The 22835-nt window shown below is 42.3% G+C and overlaps 1 protein-coding gene across 1 annotated transcript in view; it reads left to right on the top strand.

Moving 5' to 3' along the window:
* LOC141106924 (17-beta-hydroxysteroid dehydrogenase 13-like) overlaps positions 1–16231 on the top strand; it is an 80202-nt gene extending 63971 nt beyond the window's left edge. Inside the window, exons 5-7 of the mRNA XM_073597852.1 lie at positions 1561–1698; positions 14167–14283; positions 15333–16231. Of these exons, the coding sequence (XP_073453953.1) occupies positions 1561–1698; positions 14167–14283; positions 15333–15423 (346 nt within the window). The 3' untranslated portion in view covers positions 15424–16231. The remainder of the gene's footprint in view (positions 1–1560; positions 1699–14166; positions 14284–15332) is intronic.
* The last annotated feature ends 6604 nt before the right edge of the window (positions 16232–22835 follow it).

The following is a 22835-nucleotide window of genomic DNA, read 5'->3' as shown; positions in this document are numbered from 1 at the left end:
AATTCACCTTGAGTATAATGATCCTTTCTAGCTAGAAGAGGTCTGCTCAGGTCAAGGATGGCTGTCCATTCATGGCACAGATGATAGGTAAGGTAAGTTTTACAAAACAAAGCCTATTGGGCATACCCAGGCTTGAGAAAACAAATTAAAAATAAAACAAGTACACAGATTAAGTAATTAGCAACCAACCTAAGGCTCCATTCACACTAGCGCGTTTTTTGATGCATTTTGTATTTTGCAGAAATCACATCAATGCTTTTTTGTATCTCTGCGTTTTTGGAAAGGGTCGGGGACTTTTTTTCATGCAAAAAGCAGCGTTTTGCATGTAATGGATTTCAATGGACAAGCATCAAAAACGCAAGTGCACCGTTTTTGCAGCGTTTTTGGTGCATTTTTGGTGCGTTTTTGCCGTTTTTTTTTTTTTTTGTAATTTTTTTTTAAGACTGTAAAAAAAATGAAAAAAAAAAAAAAAAACGCAAAACGCAAATCGCGGCAAAAACGCGGCAAAAACGCTACAAAAACGCTGCTCAAAAACGTGCCAAGCATGAAAAAAAAACCTCCAAAAACGCTCAAAAGCAACATGCATAGGTGTGAATCGAGCCTAAGGGAACCTTACTTGAAGCTGCTGATGTGATCCAAGCATAAGTCAGGAGACAACTCTCCCACACTATACCAAGCTTAATCAGTATAAGATAAGAAAGAGCAAGACGGAATTAATTACAGGGCACTACTGTTAGGACAGTATGCCCGGACTCTGTCCAGATGGCCCATACCTTAGAAAATGTATTAGGGCAACCTCTAGATTCATACAGTATGAATTTGTACAATGCTTATCATTTTATTAACCACAGACTTCCATAAGTCTAAAGTAGGGGCCTGAAGAGATTTCCATTGAAGCAGTATAGACCTACAAGCATGAAATAATAACAGGCCTATCAAAATTCTCATAGCTAGTAGATGGACCAGACCTAATCTAGATGATAGTCATTCTTAATTCAAAGGGCAAATTGTTTAATTAGAACCACAAACTATAACCCCTAATAAAACTTTTTTTTTTCCAATTTTAAAAATAGTGGGAAAGGGTTAGAAGCTTTGCTATGATTATTTCCTCTTGTTTCTGTGAGTGGAAGTGAGGAGGAAAGTCCCAACAGAGCACATACGGCAACAAAATATGAAGGCACTTTTTTTTAACACTTACCCACTCTATGCAAAACTAAAAGATTTGTATGGAGTTCAAAAACATTTTTTCTTTTTCTTTTCCCACAGGCAGGGCAGCTGAGGCTTCAGTACTCATTATTAATCTGGAGCCATCCTCTGAAGTACCTCTATTTTTCCAAAAGATGCGCTCAGTCTTCCAGGCTGAACGATGACCAGTTCTAGTCAATCCAGAAGACATATTATGCATGAATGTGCAGCATATAGCCCCACCTCCTAAGTGCATTACTACCGTGCCCTTCAATTAGAGTTTATTAAAGCTGAAGGCAGTACTAATGCCATCGACAATATTATTTTCTTCAAATGTCTGCAAATACAAATAGTTTTTTATATGTTTGGTTTTAGTGCCAGCAAATTTGGAGCTGTTGGCTTTCATGAGTGTATGACTGCAGAACTTGCTGCCCTTGGAAAAGATGGTATTAAAACCTCTTGTTTATGTCCAGTGTTCGTGAACACAGGATTTGTCCAAAAGCCAAGTACAAGGTGAGAATCCTGACACTGTTATATAATGTACACATAGTGCCACACCACAAGTAAACAATGAAGACTTTACATCTTATGCACCCATGGTGACATTGTATAAGACAACTTCAAGCAGTTATTTAAAAATGGTATTTTATTTATTGCATTTAAAGTCAACCTTTGTAAAGATTAAAAATGATTTGTCATCTACCTAAAAGCAAGCATCAGGGGTTCCTGGTGTTACATTTATTAACCAGGAATTTAGTTTGCTTCACTTATCTAGGGATACTCTGTCACTTAGGGGTCTGTTGATAAAAATAAAAAATAAAAAAATCGCTTTGCAAATATTTTCATCATTCATGCAAAAAAAAAAAAAATTAAAACCCTTGGGTCTGGTACAGATTTTTTTTAAATAAATACTTTAAAAGGCAGTCCAGAAAATTTGCCAATGACAATGCATAGCATCATATAGTACTTACAAATACTGTACATTGTTATATAGATATCCCCCTAAAATCTCATGGTATGCCCATTATCTGATGATAACGAGAGTGGTCAAATATGTGTAAATACGTCTTCAGAGTTTGCTACAATGGTTTTCCTCTTCATTAGTGTGCCTTGGATGTAAACCAACTCATTATGATAGTATTTTCTTGTGTAGATCTTACAGAGTCTGTGACCAGTATAAAAAGTCTGCAACTGTCATATTTCCCCTATACTTTCCATATTTTTTTGAATTTTAAACAACACCCTAGAGTACAGTAAATGGAAAAAGGGGAAACGAGATGAATAGTGTGGGAGTTTAGATGAAAGAAGAAGGGTATGGGGAATAGCGTTCAGAAGAGCTGGAGTGGGGGGGGGGGGGGGTTGTCTAGGTACCCCTCACCATGTCTGAGATTAGCTATGTGGTTTTTGATGTAGATAGGGAGTGCAGGGTTCACCTCTCTATAAAGAAGCTAAAGACAAGTCTTTCAGTAAAAAAAAAAAAAAAAAAAATTTCCTGAACAGGAAATTCCTTTGTAGTTGTGGAACACTAAAGCCTCGTATACATGATCGGACTTTCCGACAACGAAACCGTGGAATCTTGTTCGAAGGGTGTTGGCTCCAACTTGTCTTGCATACACACGGTCACACAAATGTTGGCCAACAATTTTGAATGTAGTGATGTACAAGACGTATGGCGAGCCGATAAAAAGGAAGTACAATAGTCATGTGCCACCCTTTGGGCTCCTTCTGCTAATCTCATGTTTATCTCGTGTTAGTAAAAGTTTGGTGAATGACGATTCATGCTTTTCAGCCTCGTACTTTTCAGTTCCTTTCTGCTTTTCAGGATGTGCTTGTCGGTTCGTATCTGTTTTTTCAGTGCATGCTTGTCAGGTTGTTTCTGTTTTTCAGTGCATTCTATTTATAGTTTGCTTCTGATTTTCAGTGCGTGATTGTCTGGTCGTTTCTGAATTTCAGATCGTGCTTGTCAGGTCCTTTCTGATTTTCAGTGCGTTCTGTCAGTTCGTTCTGAGCAGCAGTTCGTTTACTAGCCATGTGTTGTTCTCATCGGAGAGATCGTGCTGTTGTTAGGCTTGGAGTTATTGCTTTGACCCAAATCCAGTCCACGAACAGAGGGAGAAGGAGTTCTTGGACCAAGCATTGGTTGCTTAATCGTGACCAATTCTGTCATATGCCTTTCCTGCAGGAGCTCCAGGAGAATAATCCTGATGATTTCAGGAATCATCTCCGGATGACGGACCCCTTATATTACTAAGCAGGTTAACTGCATGCAGCAAGTCATCTCTCCCAAGCAAAGGCTCGTCGCCACCTGGCGGTACTTGGCGACGGGAAGAAGTCTCCAGGACATCAAGTTCATGACTGGGATCTCCCCCCAGGCTCTGGGAATCATTATTCCAGAGACCTGTTCTGCCATCATTCAAGTCCTGCAGAAGGACTATATGCAGGTAAGTTTTATCCTTTAGCATCACATTCTATGTATTTAATGTTTGCTAATGTATTGTATTAATTTCTTCATTCCATAATTACCATGATTGTAATATGCTGTAAGCTTTTAATGCTCCTTTTTTGTCCTTCATGCATATTTGCCTTCACTAACCTCCCCAGCATGCTAACCTGGGCCCATACACACCTAGCCTAGTAACTTAATAATGTTTTTTATCAGCTACATTTTAGTGCTTTCCATAAACACCCCCTAAAATGTGTCCAAATGTTATTGTTGGCCTTAAATTCAGGCAAGTGCAAGAGGCTTTTTTTTTGGGGCCCAAACTAATTTGGAACCCTCCCTCCCCCCAACTGCTAAGTCAACCGATACCAATACTCTATCTGCTGACTTTGCCAAACCCATACACACTATGCCTACCTTTTTTGTGTTCATATTTATGGATGAATTCACCAAAGCATGTAGTGCAAGGGCCTGCCTGAATACTTTCAAATGGTACTGTTTAAAGTTTTTTTCTCCTATTATCTTGATAGTTAATTGCAGAATGTAAAAATGTGCTTCAATTTGGACAGTGTGTATTCATATTTTTGGATTATGACACTTCTTACCTGTCCAGTGGGCTGCCAATAGTGTAAGGAGGGGCTGGCCAAAGTAACAAACACTATTTATGCATTCAGCTCTCAATGGAGTGGAGAGGGATACCTGTCCAAAACATCTACCCATCCCCCCCCCCCCACCTTAAAATGTTTCCAGTGAGCCACCAGAGGGGGTGAGGAATCTAATAAGTTGACCTTATACTTTTGTCTTTAAATACTAATTTCAATAAATGTTATACTTATGTTGGCCAAGAATGTTTGTGTCTAATCTGCTTGCAATGTTATGTGCAAAAGTTCTAATGATTTTTTTCTTGTTTGACTCTACAGTTTCCTTCCAACCCACAGGAATGGCAGACTGTGGCTTCCCAGTTTCATCACCAGTGGGATTTTCCCAATTGTGGTGGTGCTATAGATGGGAAGCATGTAAGGATCGTACCACCACCCAACTCAGGGTCTTACTACTATATTTATAAGGGTAATTGAATAAAAAGCCTTTGCGCTACTGTGATGTGTTCAAAAATAACTAATAAAGTAAAAAAGAAACACCATACAATATATGCAAATATATTCAAATAAAACCACTGCAAAATTGTGGTGAACAATCAAAGTGCAATAGAGTGCAGTTAAGGTGCAATGAAATCTATCTGCAGCAGGATCTAGTAGTGTTCACATCACACAAGCAAAGTAAATAAAAACATTAGTGATCCCGCAATACAGCAATAAGATATTATGAAGTCTAAAAAGTGATGAATAAATTTCCACATAGATACAACATATGCTGGAATGGAGGACCCCCTGGTGGTAGCCGTCGGAACAGCAGAAATAATCCTTTAATAGAGATACATGCTGATGATCCAAGAAATTGAGGTGAGAGTTCTGTGAGCTCGTTTTCTGGATTGTGTATATCTCTCACTCATAAGGATTTGCAGATAACCCAGCCCTTTTAGGAAAGCATTTTGGAAAAACTATTAACTAGAAAGATGCCTGACTAGAAGAGGATTTTCTAATGCTGCATGGACTTCTTTATCATTTTTTATGATTATTTATTCCAAGTGTCCCTAGATTAATTTATTAATTGATTTGTTTTCATTTATTCATCACTTTTTAGACTTCATAATATCTTATTGCTGTAGCGCAGGATCACTACTGTTTTTATATAATTATAAGGGGTTTAGTAGTATTGTGATGTTGGCGGTGGTGTTGGCCAATTATGAGTTTCTCTACCTGGATGTTGTGAAGAACAGCAGAAACTCTGACGGAGGAATGATAGCCCAGACCGAGTTCTGAAGGCGTCTCCAAAATGGCACATTGCAGTTGCCACCTCCGGAGGAGAATGTCAAGGGCCTCAATTTCGTATTTGTCGTGGATGAGGTCTTTGCTTGTGGGAACATCTCATAAGGCCGTTCCCCATGAGGAACATGACCCCAGAGCAGAGGGTTTTTAATTACTGGCTGTCATGTGCCAGAAGAGTGGTGGAGAATGCCTTTGGTATAATGGCAATCCGGTTCAGGGTCTTCCTAACATCCATCAACCTGGCCGAATACAAACTGAACCTTGTTGTGTTGAGCTGCTGCATTCTCCACAACTACCTAAGAAAGAATGCAGCCAGCTATCTGCCCTCAGTTTTGACTGAGGCCGACTTTGCATCAGATACCGCAGAGATGACAGCTATTGAAAGTGGCCGTCCTGGCTCACCCCCCTCAAAGCGTCAACTCAAGCAAAAATATGTAGAGTACTTCGTGGGTAGAGGGGCAATTTCTTTACAACAAAATGTTGCGGATGTGCAATATTTTTTTTTTTTTTTTATAAACTCATATTTCATTTGAATTACTGTTTGTGTTTCTTATCTGTCTCCTAGGTTCTCAAATGGCCTTTTAATTTTGGCCATTTTCTTCAATAGGGCAAACATAACTTATTTGATACATGAGGTGACAATCTCTTCTTCAGCTAACTATTATGTTGTGCTGTGGGTCTGCTACACACACACACACAATGTTATTGTTGTTAATGTATGTAATGAATTAATGATAAAAATATTCATCCTTTTCAACTCCTTGAATTAATTGCTTGGAGTCCCTAAAATGGCCTAACTTTGGCACATTTTACAGCACATTGTCACTGTAACTACACAAACTTAACAAATACACTGGTATTGAGCATTGAAATAAGAAGCCACACATTGTTGAGTATAAAACATTTTACTCCAAGCACATTCACATGAGCGTTATAAACGGTTTTTGAACAAACCAACATCTTTGTGTATAACATGTATGTTTAACATTAATTTGCCTTTTTTGTGGCTAAGCAGGCATGTTTAAAAACATAACATACACATCCCCAACTCAGGAACTTACAAAGTTTGACTTTGCTAAAGCGAAGGCCATATGAGACATTAGTATGTCAAAACTGTGTTGATCTTGTGAGCTCACCCCTCTAAAAGCCAAATTTTAAAGATGCACACAAATTGGGACTCCAAATTTGGATTTCCCTCATGATCACATGCCTAAAATGTGTGTCTTTTCCCTACATCTATTTTGCTAAAGCCCCAAAACACACAGTGCGTCAACATGTGCTATCTCCCATCATGGGATATCAATGTATGCGTTTTGTGGGTGCAACCCCTTCCTCCAAACTAAAGTAAGCGAGAGGAAGGGGTTGCACCCCGGAAACAAGTCCATTGATCCCCCATGATGGGAGCTGGGAGCTAGCACATGCTGACACACTGGGGATTATTTCAGAAAGGCCAATCCACTTTGCCCTATAAGTGCACTTTCAAGTGCATTGTCTGTCCTCTTTAAGATCTCCACCATTTCTTCAAAGGACATATTTGAGGCCTTATATCTCCTCCTGGATCGGGGACTGTCTTGCTCCGGGCTTTCCTCGTTGCTGCTATTAGCACGTACCTGTTGACTCTCAGCCCTTTGCTCTCCCACTGGCCCAAAAGAGAAGAGGCGGAGAATACACTAGAAATAAGGACAGGGGCGGAGTTTGATGCATGCGCAGTGTATATAAAGCATAACAAGCAGTCGCTGTAACGGACCATAGGTACGATCTGTGAGTGGAGGACGGAAGATTGAAAGGGATGTTGAAACAAAGGTACAATTGTAAATTGTTGCATCAGTGGTTAGTGGCCTATACTGCTTATAGATTGAGGCCTATATTGGGACAAGATTAGGAGACTTTAGCCTGACATTAGGATTTGTCTTGTGTTGTGTCTTGCAGATTAAATGGTTAATAAATTTACGGCCCCAGATTTCCTGCCAGAGGTTATAGAAAAATATAGGGAGCTGCCATGTCTCTGGCAAGTAAAATGCAAGGACTATTCAAACAAAAGGAAGGCAGCGATGGAGAAACTGTTGGAATTAGTGAAGCCTGTGTATCCGACGGAAGTGGAAAATTGGTAGCCTGAGGAGCACATATAATAGGGAGCTCAAGAAAGTCCAGGATTCTCAGAGATCCGGAGCAGCAGTAGATGACGTATATGTCCCCAGGCTGTGGTACTACCACAGCCTGCGTTTTTTTTGTCCGACCAGATGGAACCCAGGCCATCTCTCTCAACACTTCCTTCAACATCAGCTGAGGCTCCTGAGGTCCACCCTGGGCCTTCCACCGAGGAAGAAGATATGGAGGAGCCCAGCCTGACCCAGGTATAGCATTGTTGAACATATTCCTTGTCAAAAATTGAATGATGTTAACTAGATGTTATTGATCACAAATTTCTGATTTAACAAAGTGGTTTACATATCAATAGACAGTAGTAGCCAAAAATGATTGGGACAAGAATGAAAAATGCTGGGGCCAGAATGATAGACTTTTCTATTTGTTAACATTCAATTTGCAACAGTCATGCTCAAAATTGTGTGTGATTGATGACCAAAAACCTAAAACTATGTACCATTTTCATACACAGGAAAGTCTCAGCCTCAGCCAAGAAGAGGCCGTGGCAAGCAGCCTGACAGAATTGCAGGTTCCTCCCCTCTGCCCTCCAACCAAAAGGGCCAGAAAGTTCAGGAACCTGGGAGTAGGCCACGGCTGCTTTTTTTTCACCATGCTACAGTGGCAATTAGCACACCCCCTGATGGCCAGGAGGCGTGTGGATGCCTGACAGGAAATAAATTAAAACAGATGAAGGAGGACCAGTGCAATATATGCGAGGAAATAATTCTTCAGGCCCTAAAGAAGGGGACGAGGGGTGAACTCACCTGTCAAATGCACCTCTGTGAGTTGGACCATGCTCTTCTGCCACCTCCAACAACACAGCCACCCCACCCACCATGGAAGGAAGTCTGGAAGGAAGTGTTGAGAGTGATGGCCTGGATTCGGTGTGGTCTGGCAAAAAACACAGGCTGTTGGAAGACCACAGCCTCTGGATATATATGTCATCTGCTGCTGCTCCCGATCTCTCGGCGTCCTGGACTGTATTGTGCTCCCTATTAAATGGACACCCCAGGTTACCAATTTGGATAGTCAAATAATTAATGTCTGCCCTGGGGTACAAAGGCTTCACCAATTCCAACTGTTTCTCCATCGTTGCCTTCCTCTTTATTTTGATATGTCCTTGTGCTCCCTATTGAATTAAACATTTTTGTTTTGACAAATACTTGGCTTTGTGTTTTACTTCAAAAAGGACAGTTTGTTTGCGAGTAGGCACGTACATTTCAAAAATACAATGTCAAATTAACAAGGGACACCAACATAGTTGTATCTTTGAGGTTAAAAAGTACAAGATAATAATGGTGTGGTGGTAACTTGACACACAAAACTAAAACAAATGTTATTCTGGAGATCACTAGAAAAAAAAAAAGAAATACGTTTGTCAGAACGTATTTGTGAATATCAGCAGCAAAGCAGCTTCATTATTATATCATTATAAAAAAGAAGCGAATGCGCTGCATTGAGAGATTTCATAATGTGCCATGTCACGAATGTGATATCTCCATTACGAACACTAGTTTTACAAGACCGAGCGCTTCCAGCTCGTCCTTGATTCAGAGCATGCGTGTTTGTACTTTGGACTTTTGTCCAACGGACTTGTGCACACACGATCAGAAAGTCTGACAACACACATTTGTTGGTGGAAAATTTGAGAACATACTAGCCAACATTTGTTGGTGGAAAGTCCGACAACAATTGTCCGATGGAGCATACACACGGTCAGATTTTCCGCCAACAGCCTGACATCCAACATTTCCCCTCGGAAAATCCGTGTGTACGCGGTATAACAGTTATAATTTGTACAGTTTTTTTGGCCTTGGCTGCCAGTCCAGGCCAGTGCAAGGATTTTTGTCTAGTTAGGCGAAGGTGCATTTTGCCACCCCCACCATCGTCCCACCACCTCCTCCACAATGGCAGTATTTGGGCCATTGTTTACTTTTTAATTTTTAATGTTTTAAAAATAATTTTAGGCCTAAACATTACTTAAAGCCCTGAAAGCCCTGAAAGTATTTCTGTTTTTTTGAAAGCAGACACTCTAGAGAATAAAATGTTGGTAGTTCTAATTTTTTATTTGACGTGACATTAGCATAACTGTTCAGTAAAAAATACATTAAAGTTAATTTCTGGACACATAAATGCAATTTATTACCTAATTTTTTTGGTAAAATATAAAAGATGAGGTTGTGCTGAGTAAATAGATACCATGTCAAAAGTTACAATTGCGTGCGCCCACAGCGTTTTAAAAGCCCCTACAGGTCATCAGTTTAGAGTTACGCAGGAGCACTGGTGCTAAAATTACTGCTCTCACTCTGGCGTGCACGTCTCATATATAACATGTGTAGGACAATCGCTGTTTTCATACGTAGTTGCCCCAACGCAAGCAGGTGTGAGTGTGTGTGTGTGGGGGGCTCTAAAAAAATTGAAATTTTTTTATATGTCTCCTTATATACTTAAAGCATTTTTGGTTTTATTATTTATTTTTACATATATTTTTTCATTTATTTATTTTTACTTTTATTACTATCATATAGGGCAGCAGGCCCCAACCTTTTTGGTACAGGGACCAGTTTCACGGCAGCCAATTTTCCCAGGGAGGGGCTATTCACGGAGTCTGTCCACAGCCCCCCTTTACATTGCAGTGCCCCTTTACAGCACAGTCCCCTTTTACATTAATGTAAATGGGGACTGCTCTGTAAAAGGGGCACTGTAATGAAAAGGGCGACGGTAATGTAAAGGTGGCACTGTAATGTAAAGAGGGGCAGTGATGTAAAGGGGACTGCACTCTAAAAGGGTACTGTAATGATTACAGTGCCCCTTTACAGTGCAGTCCCCTTTATTAGTGCCCCTAGCAATCACAGCCACCCCCCATCACAGTGCCCCTGCAGTCTACCCCTCCCCCTTTTCTCTCTGACATGACACTTCTCCAGGATATTTTTTCTCATAGACTAGGTGCAGGAACTCAAACTGGAAGGAGGGGGGATTGGGTAGAGGAGAAGTAGTGATGTGGTCTGTGTCATCGAGTGGGTGTGGCGTAATTTTACAGTGGGGGTTAGAGGGACATTGTTAAACCAATGATCTATGTATGCTATTCTGTATGTATGCTGTGCTGTCCCTCCCTACCAGGTAAAAATCTTCCCCAGTCCAAATTGTACAACTTTTCCTCTAAAAAAGCAACACCCATTTCTCACCTCTGCACCTCCTATTTACTGCTCACCTCTTTACCGTGTCCAAATCTCACCTCTGCACACCACTGTCCACAGCTCACCCCTGTACCCTGCCTGCAGTTCACCTCTGCACCCACCATCAACAGAGAAGAAGAATTGACTTTTATGCTAAAATAAATATTAAGTTAGGCCTTCACCAGTGCTCACCTCTACTATTCTGTTGCGGCACTGGCAAGATTTAGAGCAGGTCATTGGTTCCTAAGTGCTCTACTTTGAGCTGCTGCAGTTCAAAGGAAAGCATCACTCACTGACATGAACGATGCAAATGCTGTGCATTTTTTCTCTCTGCACTGAGTGCATAGGCAGGGAAAACTGTGGAGATATCCTGGCTTAACTCAGCTGCGCTGTCACAGGGAAGCTGGGTAGTAGATAGTGGTGAGCACAGAGCTTGTGCCAGAGGCTGAAAAAAAGCCCTGCAGTTCCCCATTCTAATGTCTGCCTCCCTTGCAGTGCACAGGACTTGTAGCATTGGCAGGGCAGAGGCAATGAACAGTCTGTGTGTCCTCTTCCGGCTCCCCTGCCCACCTGATGACATCATCCTATCAGCAGGGCAGGGGGCGTGAGGAGCTCTACATTCCGATCTACAGCTCCTCCGGCCTCCTGCCCTGCTGATTGGATGACATTAATCAGCCGGGTGGGCAGAGGAGCAGGGGGAGCACACACTGCATGGCCACACAGCAGGACAGCCCAGTGAAGACCACGGTCGCTGCTCATCTCCTGCTGTGCAGCCCAGTCAGCAGCAGGCCACAGACCAGCACCAGTCTGCGGCCCGGCGGTTGGGGACCCCTGATATAGGGGACCAATAGCCCCCTATGTGATAGCATACAGTTGACAGGTTCTATTTATACCCTGAATGTCTCCTCTCTGATCCACTGTGGCTGGTGGAACACAGACCGTTTTCCATCAGCTGCTTCCCCAGCACTGATCCCGGTCTAGGAAGTGACGTCCTACACCTCACTTGCTGGTTTGTGTACAGGAGGGAGGCTGAGTGGACGGAGGTCAGTTTGCTGAGCTCCCGCCACCCTTCCCAGAGACACCCACTATGACTGCAGCAGGTCTGCAGCCTTACAGGTGCATTTTCTGAAATTGTAGTCAAGAAAATTCTTTAACAAATTCCTAGCCATAGCGGGGGTGGCACATCACGGCGGTGGTGGAAGTGATAGGTGGCTTCACAGCCGCTTGTATCACTTCCACAGGAAAGCTGACAGTCTGCTTTACTGAAGTACACACACTCCTGGCTGCTATAGTGCTACTGTAAAAATCCGAATACCCGACAAATGGCTGGGGATTCAGGTTCTACCACCCCCTCTCCTGGCGCTTAAGGTAGTGCCTGCCCTGCAGCCAGTCAAATTATATACATACTAAACAGCTACAAAATGTTTCCTTATGAATATTTATTTATTACAGGTACTTAATATTTATATACAGTTATATTGGGTCAGTAGCAAACAGAAAGGGGGCACCTACACACACCAGTGAGCAGCTAGTAAGCCATTCATGAGCTATGACATGCAATTGCATGTGTCACATTTCCCAGTTGTTTGTCATAGTTCCTGCATATCATACATGGTTATAGTGAAAGTGCTTGTAGCTGTTTTGCATATGGGAGGGAAACACACCATAAGTTGAACACTGTCATTTCTAATTTTTCAAGCTCTAATAATTATGGGTTTTTTTTTCCGAGAGATGACTTTTTTTTTTACTGTTTTCTTATATCTCTACGGGTGCCAGCAATGACATCCTGCCTTTGCCCTAACACAGAAATTAAAGAGGAACTGCAGCCTGCTCACATAATTTGTAATAAAATCATCTTTGCCATTCTGAAGCTTCCTTCCAACCACTTTGCATATTATTTTATAAATACTGTGATTATGTACTTGCCAAATATGCTGCAGAAATCTCCCTCCACTAAGTCTGGCTGCATTCATTTTAACAGTGGGAAGCTGAAGCTGCTACCTGTTCACTTCCTGGATTCACACAGTGGTAAACCTCCAGCTCTGCAGCTCTCATTGGCCTTCTTATGACTCACCCCCCCCCCCTTCCTGGAAAACTCTCAGGAGAGTGAGAGAGAGCTGTGGATGATGTCATAAGCCTAGGCTTTTTGTCAGACAAGAAACAGGAAGTGGGCTGTATAAGGTATTTACTGGCAGAAAAAATGTTTTACTATCCGAATTTAAAACAACAAGGGCAGAAGATTTAATAGATGGAAAGCTGAAAAAAAATACTGAAGGTCTGCTTTAAGAAGCTACTTATATATATCCTTTTAATTTAAAAAAAATAAAGTTGCTAGCAGATATACCTGCATCAGCTTTCTTAAACCCCTTTGTGCCTGATTGCCAAACTGTTATAAATGGACGAAGCTCTAATACTTCCACGCAGTGTTAGGGCCTGACCGCTTCTCACCCACGATACATTTCCATTGGGCCATCACTATGATTTTGTAGGAATTTCAGGGACCTGGTTCAACAGCTCTCATGATTGGCTGGCAACCATTCAAGGATATACCCTGTATCGCAAGGATAGAGAGAGCAAAAAAGGGGGAGGGGTATGCCTATATATCAAGAATAATGTACAAGTGAATGTGAGAGATGGCATCACTAAGGGAGCTAGGGAGGAGGTGGAATCCTTATGGGTAGTGCTCCAAAGGGATGAAGCTAAGGGGAAAATAATACTGGGAGTATGCTATAGGCCCCCTAACCTGAGGGAGGAAGGGGAGATCTCCGATTATAATTTGGATTAGCAGCAAGGATGGGAAGTGTTATCATAATGAGGGATTTTAATTATCCAGACATAGAATGGGCGGAGGGAACCACACATTCATCTAAGGCTCGCCAATTCCTAAATGTCTTGCAGGACAATTTTATGGGTCAGATTGTAGATGCACCAACTAGAAATAAATCGTTACTGGATCTACTTAATCACACACATAGGGTGGACTTGTGTCTTTTTTCGACCTCACCTACTATGTAACTATGATAGACTGCCTCAGAGGCCAATAGATGCACATGGAAAATGGGAGGAAGTGACAGAGCTTTGCCTGAAACCTATCGCTGCTTGTATGAAAGTCTCATGCCTGATGTATTCACCAAATATAAACTACGTTGAATCCAAAAAAATGAGGACGAGATTGCCTAGTGATAACTGCTGTGTGCTCCGTGAGCTGGGAACTTGCCATTTGAACGCTTAAGTTATACGCAACTAGCATCCACCCAAAAACTAAAATTAGCTATTAAATTATCTACCTAGCATGTTTTGAGGAGAAATTTTATTTCCACTCTCTAAATTCCAGATTATGGCCTGTACTGAAACCTGAAGATGTCTCTAGGAGTTTTGTGGATGGAATACTAACAAATAAGAAAATGATTTTTGTTCCTTCTTACGTGAAAAACTACCTGGTGCTAGAAAAGTAAGTTAAGATTGCGATCACTAAAATACTGAATACCATTGAACTCGCTTAAGTGAGCACTGGACCCTCATGCAATAAACACATCAATCTCAAAACACAAACTCATTCAGAGCATATAATGTAAGTGTTGGAACTTGGGGGAACAGAAAATTTCATATTTTTGTACCCTTTTTTTTCCTGATCCAGCCCTTCCATGCGCCTCTTCACCAATAGATTATGAATAATAGTGAATTAACGCTAGCTATCAGCAAGCAGTGGTTTACTATTGTAATGATCTTTTGCTGCAGGAGAAGGCTGGGTGGAACTGGGTCAGCACTGACAGGAAGTGTTATGATGTCTCAAGCACTTCCTTTGTAAATACAATGTGGGAGTATTTTGTTGCAGTGTTCCGCTACATATTGCTCTTACTGAGTGCTGTGTAGAAGGATTGTAAGCCCAAAAGCCAACTAATTTAGCTCCTGGGCAAAGTGCTAGACTAAAAAACATATGGAGTTGGGGGGGGGGGGGGGGTGATTGGCAGAAGATGACTAGCCACTAAAGCTAATCCTAAAATATATGAGATGTTTAGGCCTTTCTTTTGCATTGCTGCCCAATACAAGTTTATAATAAATGTCAATGGGGGTGCTTGGCATGCTTTTTCAACATCAGCCAAGGGTCCCGCATTCTAAAACATTGCTTTTTAGGGGTGAAGTACACTTAATTATGTGCATTTCGTTTATCTCCATTCTCCAAATCCAGAAGTTTTTGGGCCTGAAGATCAGAAAGTTGCATAATTATGCTCTCATGGCACTGCATTGCAGAAAGCCAGTTGTTGGCAAAATCTCTATAGACTTGCACGGTGCCAGCTTATTCTGTCTAAGAGCAGATATGTGCTAGGTCCTGATATTTAGACCCACTGACCATAAGATAAATTTAATGTATACTATAAATTACAGTTATTTCATCTACGTCTAGAGGTTTTTAAGATGGGAGTTCTCCTTAAGGGATGAATATTAGTATGTATCACCTAGCTATTTACAAAATATAATGTTTTTTCTTATTTTTTTCAGATTTCTTCCTCAGAGGGTAATAGAAAGGATAAACAAGATGCAAGATGTAAAGTTTAGCACTGATTTCAGAAGTGCATCCAAGACCAAATAACTTCTAAGTTCTAAGATTCTTGACAAAATGTTGATATTTTTTAAACAAAATTAGGTAATCCATAGACAAACAATAAACAATTTATATGTTGCATTTTGTTAATACTGGCCAAATTTATCATATAATGTGCCATATTATTTTGTTCATAGAAACACCTTAAAGCAATTACATATATTATGCAGCAAACAATAATCTTATCTTGTTTTTTGTCTAAAGGAAAACTTTGCTTTTAGGTCAGATTAGTTTTACCTTTTTTTTTAGTTTATAGGTCTTTAAATTGATATTACATACATTTTTGGTATTCATACACAATCTTTCACACATAAACAACAAATAACAAAGGATTTCCAGAGCACTATGAGTTTTCTATGAGTGAGAACACAGCAGAACACAGCAGAAGCCGTCTGCCTTTATATGAAACTGTGCTTTTCCCATGTCGGCACTGCCTGTGGATATACTCACCTTCCATTCCTCATTATTCCAGCTAACTCCAAGCAAAAAGTACCTGGTAGTAGTTCCAGGTAGGGGGCCTATGTGACTCACTCCCCTTCCTCATTTGTGACAGTGCTGGTGCTTAGCCACACACTGTCATATAGAGTTAAGGGAATAGTCCTGTATATTCTTTGATTCAGATTTACTTGGCTTACTTTCCTCTCTTGCAGTAGCAAATGTAGTTTTTTTTAACATTTTGTGTATATTTCATTTTTCTCATAGTGCATCAGTAATATAACATTCTTACTGATTTAAAACAAAACAGATATGCCCTATAACCATGTATATTTTAACAATAAACCCTTCAAGATAATAATATATGCATGTGTTTTATATTGTTTTTTTGTTCTACTTTTTGCCATCAAATAGTTTAAACTGGATGCATTGAATATGAAAGTTTCATTTTTATTATTTTTGTCTGAATTTGTTATTTTCAGAGCATAGGTGCCTTTGTTATGACACACAACAAAATCTATTTTGCCACTTCTTGTGATTAAAACAGTACTATATATGTCTATATGATTACTAGCTGGGCACATAGCAGATCTTTACCCTGAGGTACACATTTTGAAGGGCCATTTTTAACATTCATTTTAGAGCTTCACAGTTGCTGCACAGAGCATCCAAAGAGGATGAACATAAAAAAGAAATCCTACAAAGTTCACTAATCTAGGCATTTTGCAAGTTTTGAACTCTTGGCGTTTTGATGTTTTTTTTAAATTTGTCAGAAAAGTATATAAATGCAATTTTTATCATGTTTGTATCCGTTTGTCATTAGATATTCAGATAGCAAACCCTTTTTCTATAAAGCGCGAAAGAAAATAGGATTTTTAAATACAGCTTACCTGTAAAATCCTTTTCTTGGGAATACATCACAGGACACAGAGGCTTGGTAATTACTTAGTGGGTTAGACAGTACCTTCAGGTGATTGGACACTGGTAACCCTAATTACAAGATGAATTCCTCCCTTATATAACCCCTCCCACATCGAGAGTACCTCAGTTTTGTAGCAAAGCAATAAGTACCCCAACGTATAATCCCGAAGAAAGGCGGGAGCTCTGTGTCCCGTGATGTATTCCCAAGAAAAGGATTTTACAGATAAGCTGTATTTAAAAATCCTATTTTCTTGTTCATACATCACAGGGGACACAGAGGCTTGGTAATTACTTAGTGGGATGTCCTAAAGCAATGCCCACATTGAGGGGAGGGGGACACAGATCAGAAAATACATAGACCACCAACAGACAAGAGGACCTATACTGCTGCCTGCAGCACACTGCACCCGAAGGCGGCATCCTCATGCCCTCTTACATCCACCTGATAGAATCTAGTGAATATATGGACTGAAGACCAAGTTGCAGTCTTGCAGATCTGAGCCATGGAGGCCTGGTGATGCACTGCCCATGAAGCACTAACCGCTCTAGTTGAGTGTGCCTTAACCTGAAAAGGAGGAATCTTCTTCTTTATACCATAGGCCTGAATAATAACTTGCCGAATCCATCTAGAAATAGTGGATTTCGACGCTGCCTGGCCCTTTCTGGGGCCTTCTGGCAGAATAAACAGACAATCAGTCTTTCGTATCTGAGCGGTTGCCTGCAGGTAGATACTGACTGCTCTTACAACATCTAGAGAGTGTAACAACTCCTCTTCCGTGGACCGCGGATCTGGAAAAAAGGACAGTAGGACCACATCTTGATTCAGATGGAATCCTGAAACCACCTTTGGTAAAAAAGGTGTCTTTGTGAATAATCAAATATGGCTCTTTACAAGAAAGAGCTGCTAATTCTGATACCCTTCTAGCCGAGGAAATGGCTACCAAAAAAGACCAGTTTCTTTGTCAGAAGATCTAAAGAAGCATGGTGCAATGGTTCAAAGGGTTGTTCTTGCAAAACAGACAAAACCAAATTCAGATCCCATGGGCACACAGAAGGTTTGACTGGTGGATTCAAGCGCAGTGCCCCCTGAACAAAGGCCCGGACCAGGGAATGTGAGGCAAGTGGCCTTTGAAAGAATACTGATAAGGCCGAGATCTGGACCTTGGTAGTGCTCAAAGCTAGCCTCATTTCAATGCCTAATTGAAGAAAGGCAATACTTTCTAGGATGCCACCCCCTGGGTTCACACCAGGAAACATATGTCTTCCAGATTCTGTAGTGGATGAGCATGCAGGCCGGCTTCCTAGCATTAACCAGAGTGAAAAGGACTCATTCCGAGAGCCCACGGCTTTTCAGAATGTGGGTCTCAGCAGTCAAACCGTCAAATTCAGACTTCGTAAGGCAGGATGAAATATTGGACCTTGTGAGAGTAGATCTGGACGCAACGGAAGAACCCAAGGTCTTCCCACTGCCATCTTTACGATCTCTGCATACCAAGGTCGTCTGGGCCAAGTCGGGGCCACCAGAATAACCGACTTTGCTTCCCTTTTGATCCTCTGAAGGAACAGCGGAAGAAGCGGAATTGGAGGAAAGGCATAGATCAGAGAGTACCAATCCCATGGAATCATTAAGGCATCTGACCCTAGTGCTAGCAGATCCTTTGTTCTTGACACAAAGCTGTCCAGTTTTTTGTTAAACCTGGACGCAAACAGGTCTACATCCAGGGTACCCCAATTTTGACATATGGTCTGAAATATGTCGGGGTGTAGAGACCATTCTCCTGGACACAGCTGCTGGTGGCTTAGAAAATCCACCTGTCAATTTTTTATCCCTGGAATAAAGACTGCAGACAGGCAAGGAATATGCCTTTCTGCCTAGAAAAAAACGTGATTCACCTCCTTTTGGGCATCCAGGCTCCTGGTGCCTCCTTGGTGATTGATATAAGCCACAGCCGTGGCATTGTCGGACTGTATCCGGACAGGATGACCCTATAGTCTGAAAGTCCAGACCTTGAGGGCTAGATGAATTGCTCGAATTTCCAGAATGTTGATGGGCAAGAGCCTTTCGGCTCTGGACCATCTTCCCTGTGTGGAAGTTTCTTCCAGAACTGCTGCCAAGCCTATTAGGCTGGCATCTGTGGTTATGAGTTTCCAAGTAACTGGGACAAACGAATTTCCTTTTAGAAGATTCTTGGTCAGTAACCACCAATTGAGGCTCTGGTGCACCCCTGGGGATAGGCACATTGGAAGATCCAAGGCTTGAACCCTCTTGTTCCAGGCAGGGAGGATGCTGCTTTGTAAAGGCCTCGAGTGAAACTGGGTGTAAGGGATAGGCTCGAAAGAGGCGACCATTTTCCCTAATAGTCTCATACATAGTCGGATGTAGGGATTTCTCCTTGTTGTGACTACCCGGACCAAATCTTTATGGCCCTTGCTTTTAATTTGGGTAAGAACACTCTGCCACTCTGGCTGTGTCTATGACCATGCCCAAATACTCCAGCCTTTTTAGGGACTGCAAGGAGGATTTCTCTAGATTAAGGACCCAGCCTAGGTACTCTAAGTACTTTACCGTGCAGAGCACATTGTGGCTTAGGCGTGTTACGGGCTGTTCTATGAGCAGCAAATCGTCCAGATAAGCTGTCACAGTTATGCCCTGAGCCCATAGATTTGCCAGGGGTGGGGCTAGAACTTTTGTGAACACTCGAGGAGCGGTAGCAAGACCAAAAGGAAGGGCCACAAATTGAAAGTGGCGCCGATCCACCGCAAACCTTAGGACTTTTTGGTGAGCGGGAAATATTGGCACATGCAAATATGCATCTTTGATGTCTATTGATGCCAGGAATTCTCCTCCCTTAAGGGTGGAGACTACTGAGTGGATAGACTCCATGCGGAAAGGACGAATGTCTAGAAATTGATTCAGGTCTTTTAGATCCAGAATAGTTCTGACATCTCCGTATCTCTTCCCGGGGCCACCTCTATAATTACTCCTTGGAATAACAGACGTTCTAAGGCCAGAAGTAAGGGCCTTCTTTTTTCTGGATCCCTGGAGACTCTTGACCTTAGGGAACGAGATAGCGAAAGCTTCCAGAACTCTAGCTTGTAGCCCAGAGACACCATGGAGGCTACCCATCTGCCCTGAATCTCTGCCCGCAAGGCACCTGCAAACTGCAGCAGTCTTCCCCCCACTCGGCCGAGCGGGGGCGCCTCTTCATAGGGAGGCTTTGGGGTTCTGTTTACCAGATCTTGGACCCCAAGGTTTCTTTTGCTCTTGGGGTTGACTTTGGACCTTTCCCCTAGTATTTGATTGGGGAGGCCATCGCCACTGCCTGGAGGATGAGGCTCCAGGGGCTGGGGACAGAGAACTTCTAAATGAAGAATGTTTACTCTTCCTTTTGACAGGTAACAACATGGTTTTACCCCCAGTAATCTTCTGGATATATTTGTCCAGATCATCCCCAAACAGGGAACCCAGTTAAATATTTTTTGCATGAAGCCTCAGCTGCCCAATGTTTAAGCCAAAGGGACCTGCACATGTGTACCAGCAGGAGAGTGAGCGAGATGCTTGCTGAGCAGAATCCATAATGGCATCAACCATAAAAACACAAGGCTTTAGGAAGGTCTGCATAAACCTCAGCCTCCTCAGTGGAAAGGAGGCTAAGCACCTGTTTCATTTGTTCCTTGAGGAACTGGCACATGCCAATTGCTGCGACCATAGGCTGGACCACAGCGCCTGCCACAGAGAAAGAGGCTTTAAATAAAGTTTCCAGCTTTTTGTCAGTTAGATCCTTAAAGACTTGAGCATTGTCCACAGGACAGGTCAGGCTCTTATTCACACAAGAAACAGCCGCATCTATGGCTGGGAGTCCCCATTTCTTGGTGAAACTTTCCTCTACCAGATAAAGCATAGAAAACTTTTTAGGAGGAGAAAATTGTTTATCTGGGTGACCCCAGTCTTCATACAACAATTCATCCAGTAAAGGATGAATTGGGAAGGCGTACGCAGCCTGTGGGGATTTCCGGGACCTCAGGGAGGAAACAGGGGAAATGGCAGCCTCAGCAGAGCGCAGTCTGTATGTGGAATGCACCAGTTCAGTATAGTATTGCACCTGCGCTTTGAGGGCCTGGGAGGTAGAAGAGAGCTTCTCCTCTTCCCCTGATTCGTCCGACTGCACCTGATCCCTATCCTCAGATAGGGATAGTTCCTCATTATCAGAATGCTCATCCGATAGGGAACCCAAAGCAGAGGGAGGGGATCTACCCCTTCTTCTGCTATTTTTTAAGGAAGCTGTGACAAAGGTAGTAATCCTTCCTTCTAAACCATCCAATGCAGCCTTCAAAGCGTCTTCTGTGACATAAACAGGGACTGAAGCATTGGGAGAGGCTGCAAAACCTGACAGGGGTACAGACTCATCCTGTGAGGCTGCCTCCAGTCTTGCAGGGAGGGATGGTATCCTGCAGGCATGTCCAGAACCCCTAGATGTAGGCGGTGTTTTTTTGGTGCCTCTTTACCTCCCCCTGAAGCCCTCTTACGAGGAGACATAGTCCTAAGCTGCAAAGCAGAGGTACTAGTGTAAAGTGCAATCACTGTTGTGCTATAGTCTTACAATATAAACATTAGCTACAAACTGCACAACCTGATGCCGAGTAGGTGTCTTAGGTTTGCCTGGATCCAATCCAAAGAGATGCTTACTGCCCACAGCTCTGTGTCCCACCGCTTACAGGAGCTCTGGCGTCCTGGGCTTTAAAAAAAAAGAGCGCTTTGTGCCCGCACGCTGGTGCACCGTGCATACCGCACGGCGCCACAACCACGCCCCCCCCTCCTTCCCCGCCAACCCCGGATGAAAAAGCGCGCCCCTTGCGCGCGCACATAGGACCATCATGGCAGCGACCGGGGTGAAGGGGGAGAAGGAGACCACCTGAGGACTGCGTGGGATCCCCCCTTTCAGTTTATGTGGCAGAGCCTGCAGTGGAGGAGGTAAGCGGCTTCTTAGACCAGCTTTACTGAGCATGTATCCTGGAAAGCATGTAAGTATACACCAAGTATGTCTCTTACTCCCTCTAGTGGCGGAAACCAGGTAAGACATACAAACTACTCGAAGAAGATAATCCATAATGTGTAAACTTTAGGATTGTCAGCCTTCACCCATCACGGCGGGTAGCATTGTCAACGTTCAGGATTCTGGGTTCCTACTCACAGGATCCTCTTCCCTGGACCTGTAGAAGACTCTGCCAGAAACTTTTCGTGCCCCTGTTATATTAGTACACCAAAGCCTGGATCCCAGAGCCCAGACCTCCAAGGAGAGACATTACAGGCAAAACCTTGTTTCTTCTTATCATGAGGCCCAGGTACCATCCATCTTAAGTGTTTTAGTATTGGCCCAAGGTATGGATCCAGTTGTATAGCTCCTAGGTCCTCGCAGAGACCATCAAACAGAGCTTTCTTCTTAGCACATCTTCAATGTGACCCACCACCATAGACACTGGCAAAAAAATTGAGGTACTCTCCATATGGGAGGGGTTATATAGGGGAGGAACTCCTCTTGTAATTAGGGTTACCAGTGTCCAATCACCTGAAGGTACTATCTAACCCACTAAGTAATTACCAAGCCTCTGTGTCCCGTGATGTATGAGCAAGAAATATATTTTTCTGTTTGCCACGGGTAAAATGTTACCAAAGTTGTCTCATTTAATCAGTACCAGAGCACATACAGTGCCTTGAATAAGTATTTATACTCCTTGAAATTTTCCACATTTTGTCAGGTTACAACCAAAAATGGAAATGTATTTTGTTGGGATATTATGTGATAGACCAACACAAAGTGGCACATAATTGTGAAGTGGAAGGAAAATGATAAATGGTTTTCAATTCTTTTTACAAATAAATATGTGAAAAGTAGGGCGTGCATTTGTATTTAGCCCCCTTAGTCAACACTTTGTAGAACCACCTTTCGCTGCAAGTCTTTTTGGGTATATTTCTACCAGCTTTGCACATCTAGAGTGACATTTTTGCCTTTTCTTATTTGCAAAATAGCTCAAACTCTGTCAGA

The sequence above is a fragment of the Aquarana catesbeiana genome, linkage group LG01 (assembly GCF_042186555.1).
Source record: "Aquarana catesbeiana isolate 2022-GZ linkage group LG01, ASM4218655v1, whole genome shotgun sequence".
Lineage (NCBI taxonomy): Eukaryota > Metazoa > Chordata > Amphibia > Anura > Ranidae > Aquarana > Aquarana catesbeiana.
Note: the sequence above shows the minus strand (reverse complement) of the source record. Positions and strands in the feature narration are given on the sequence as shown.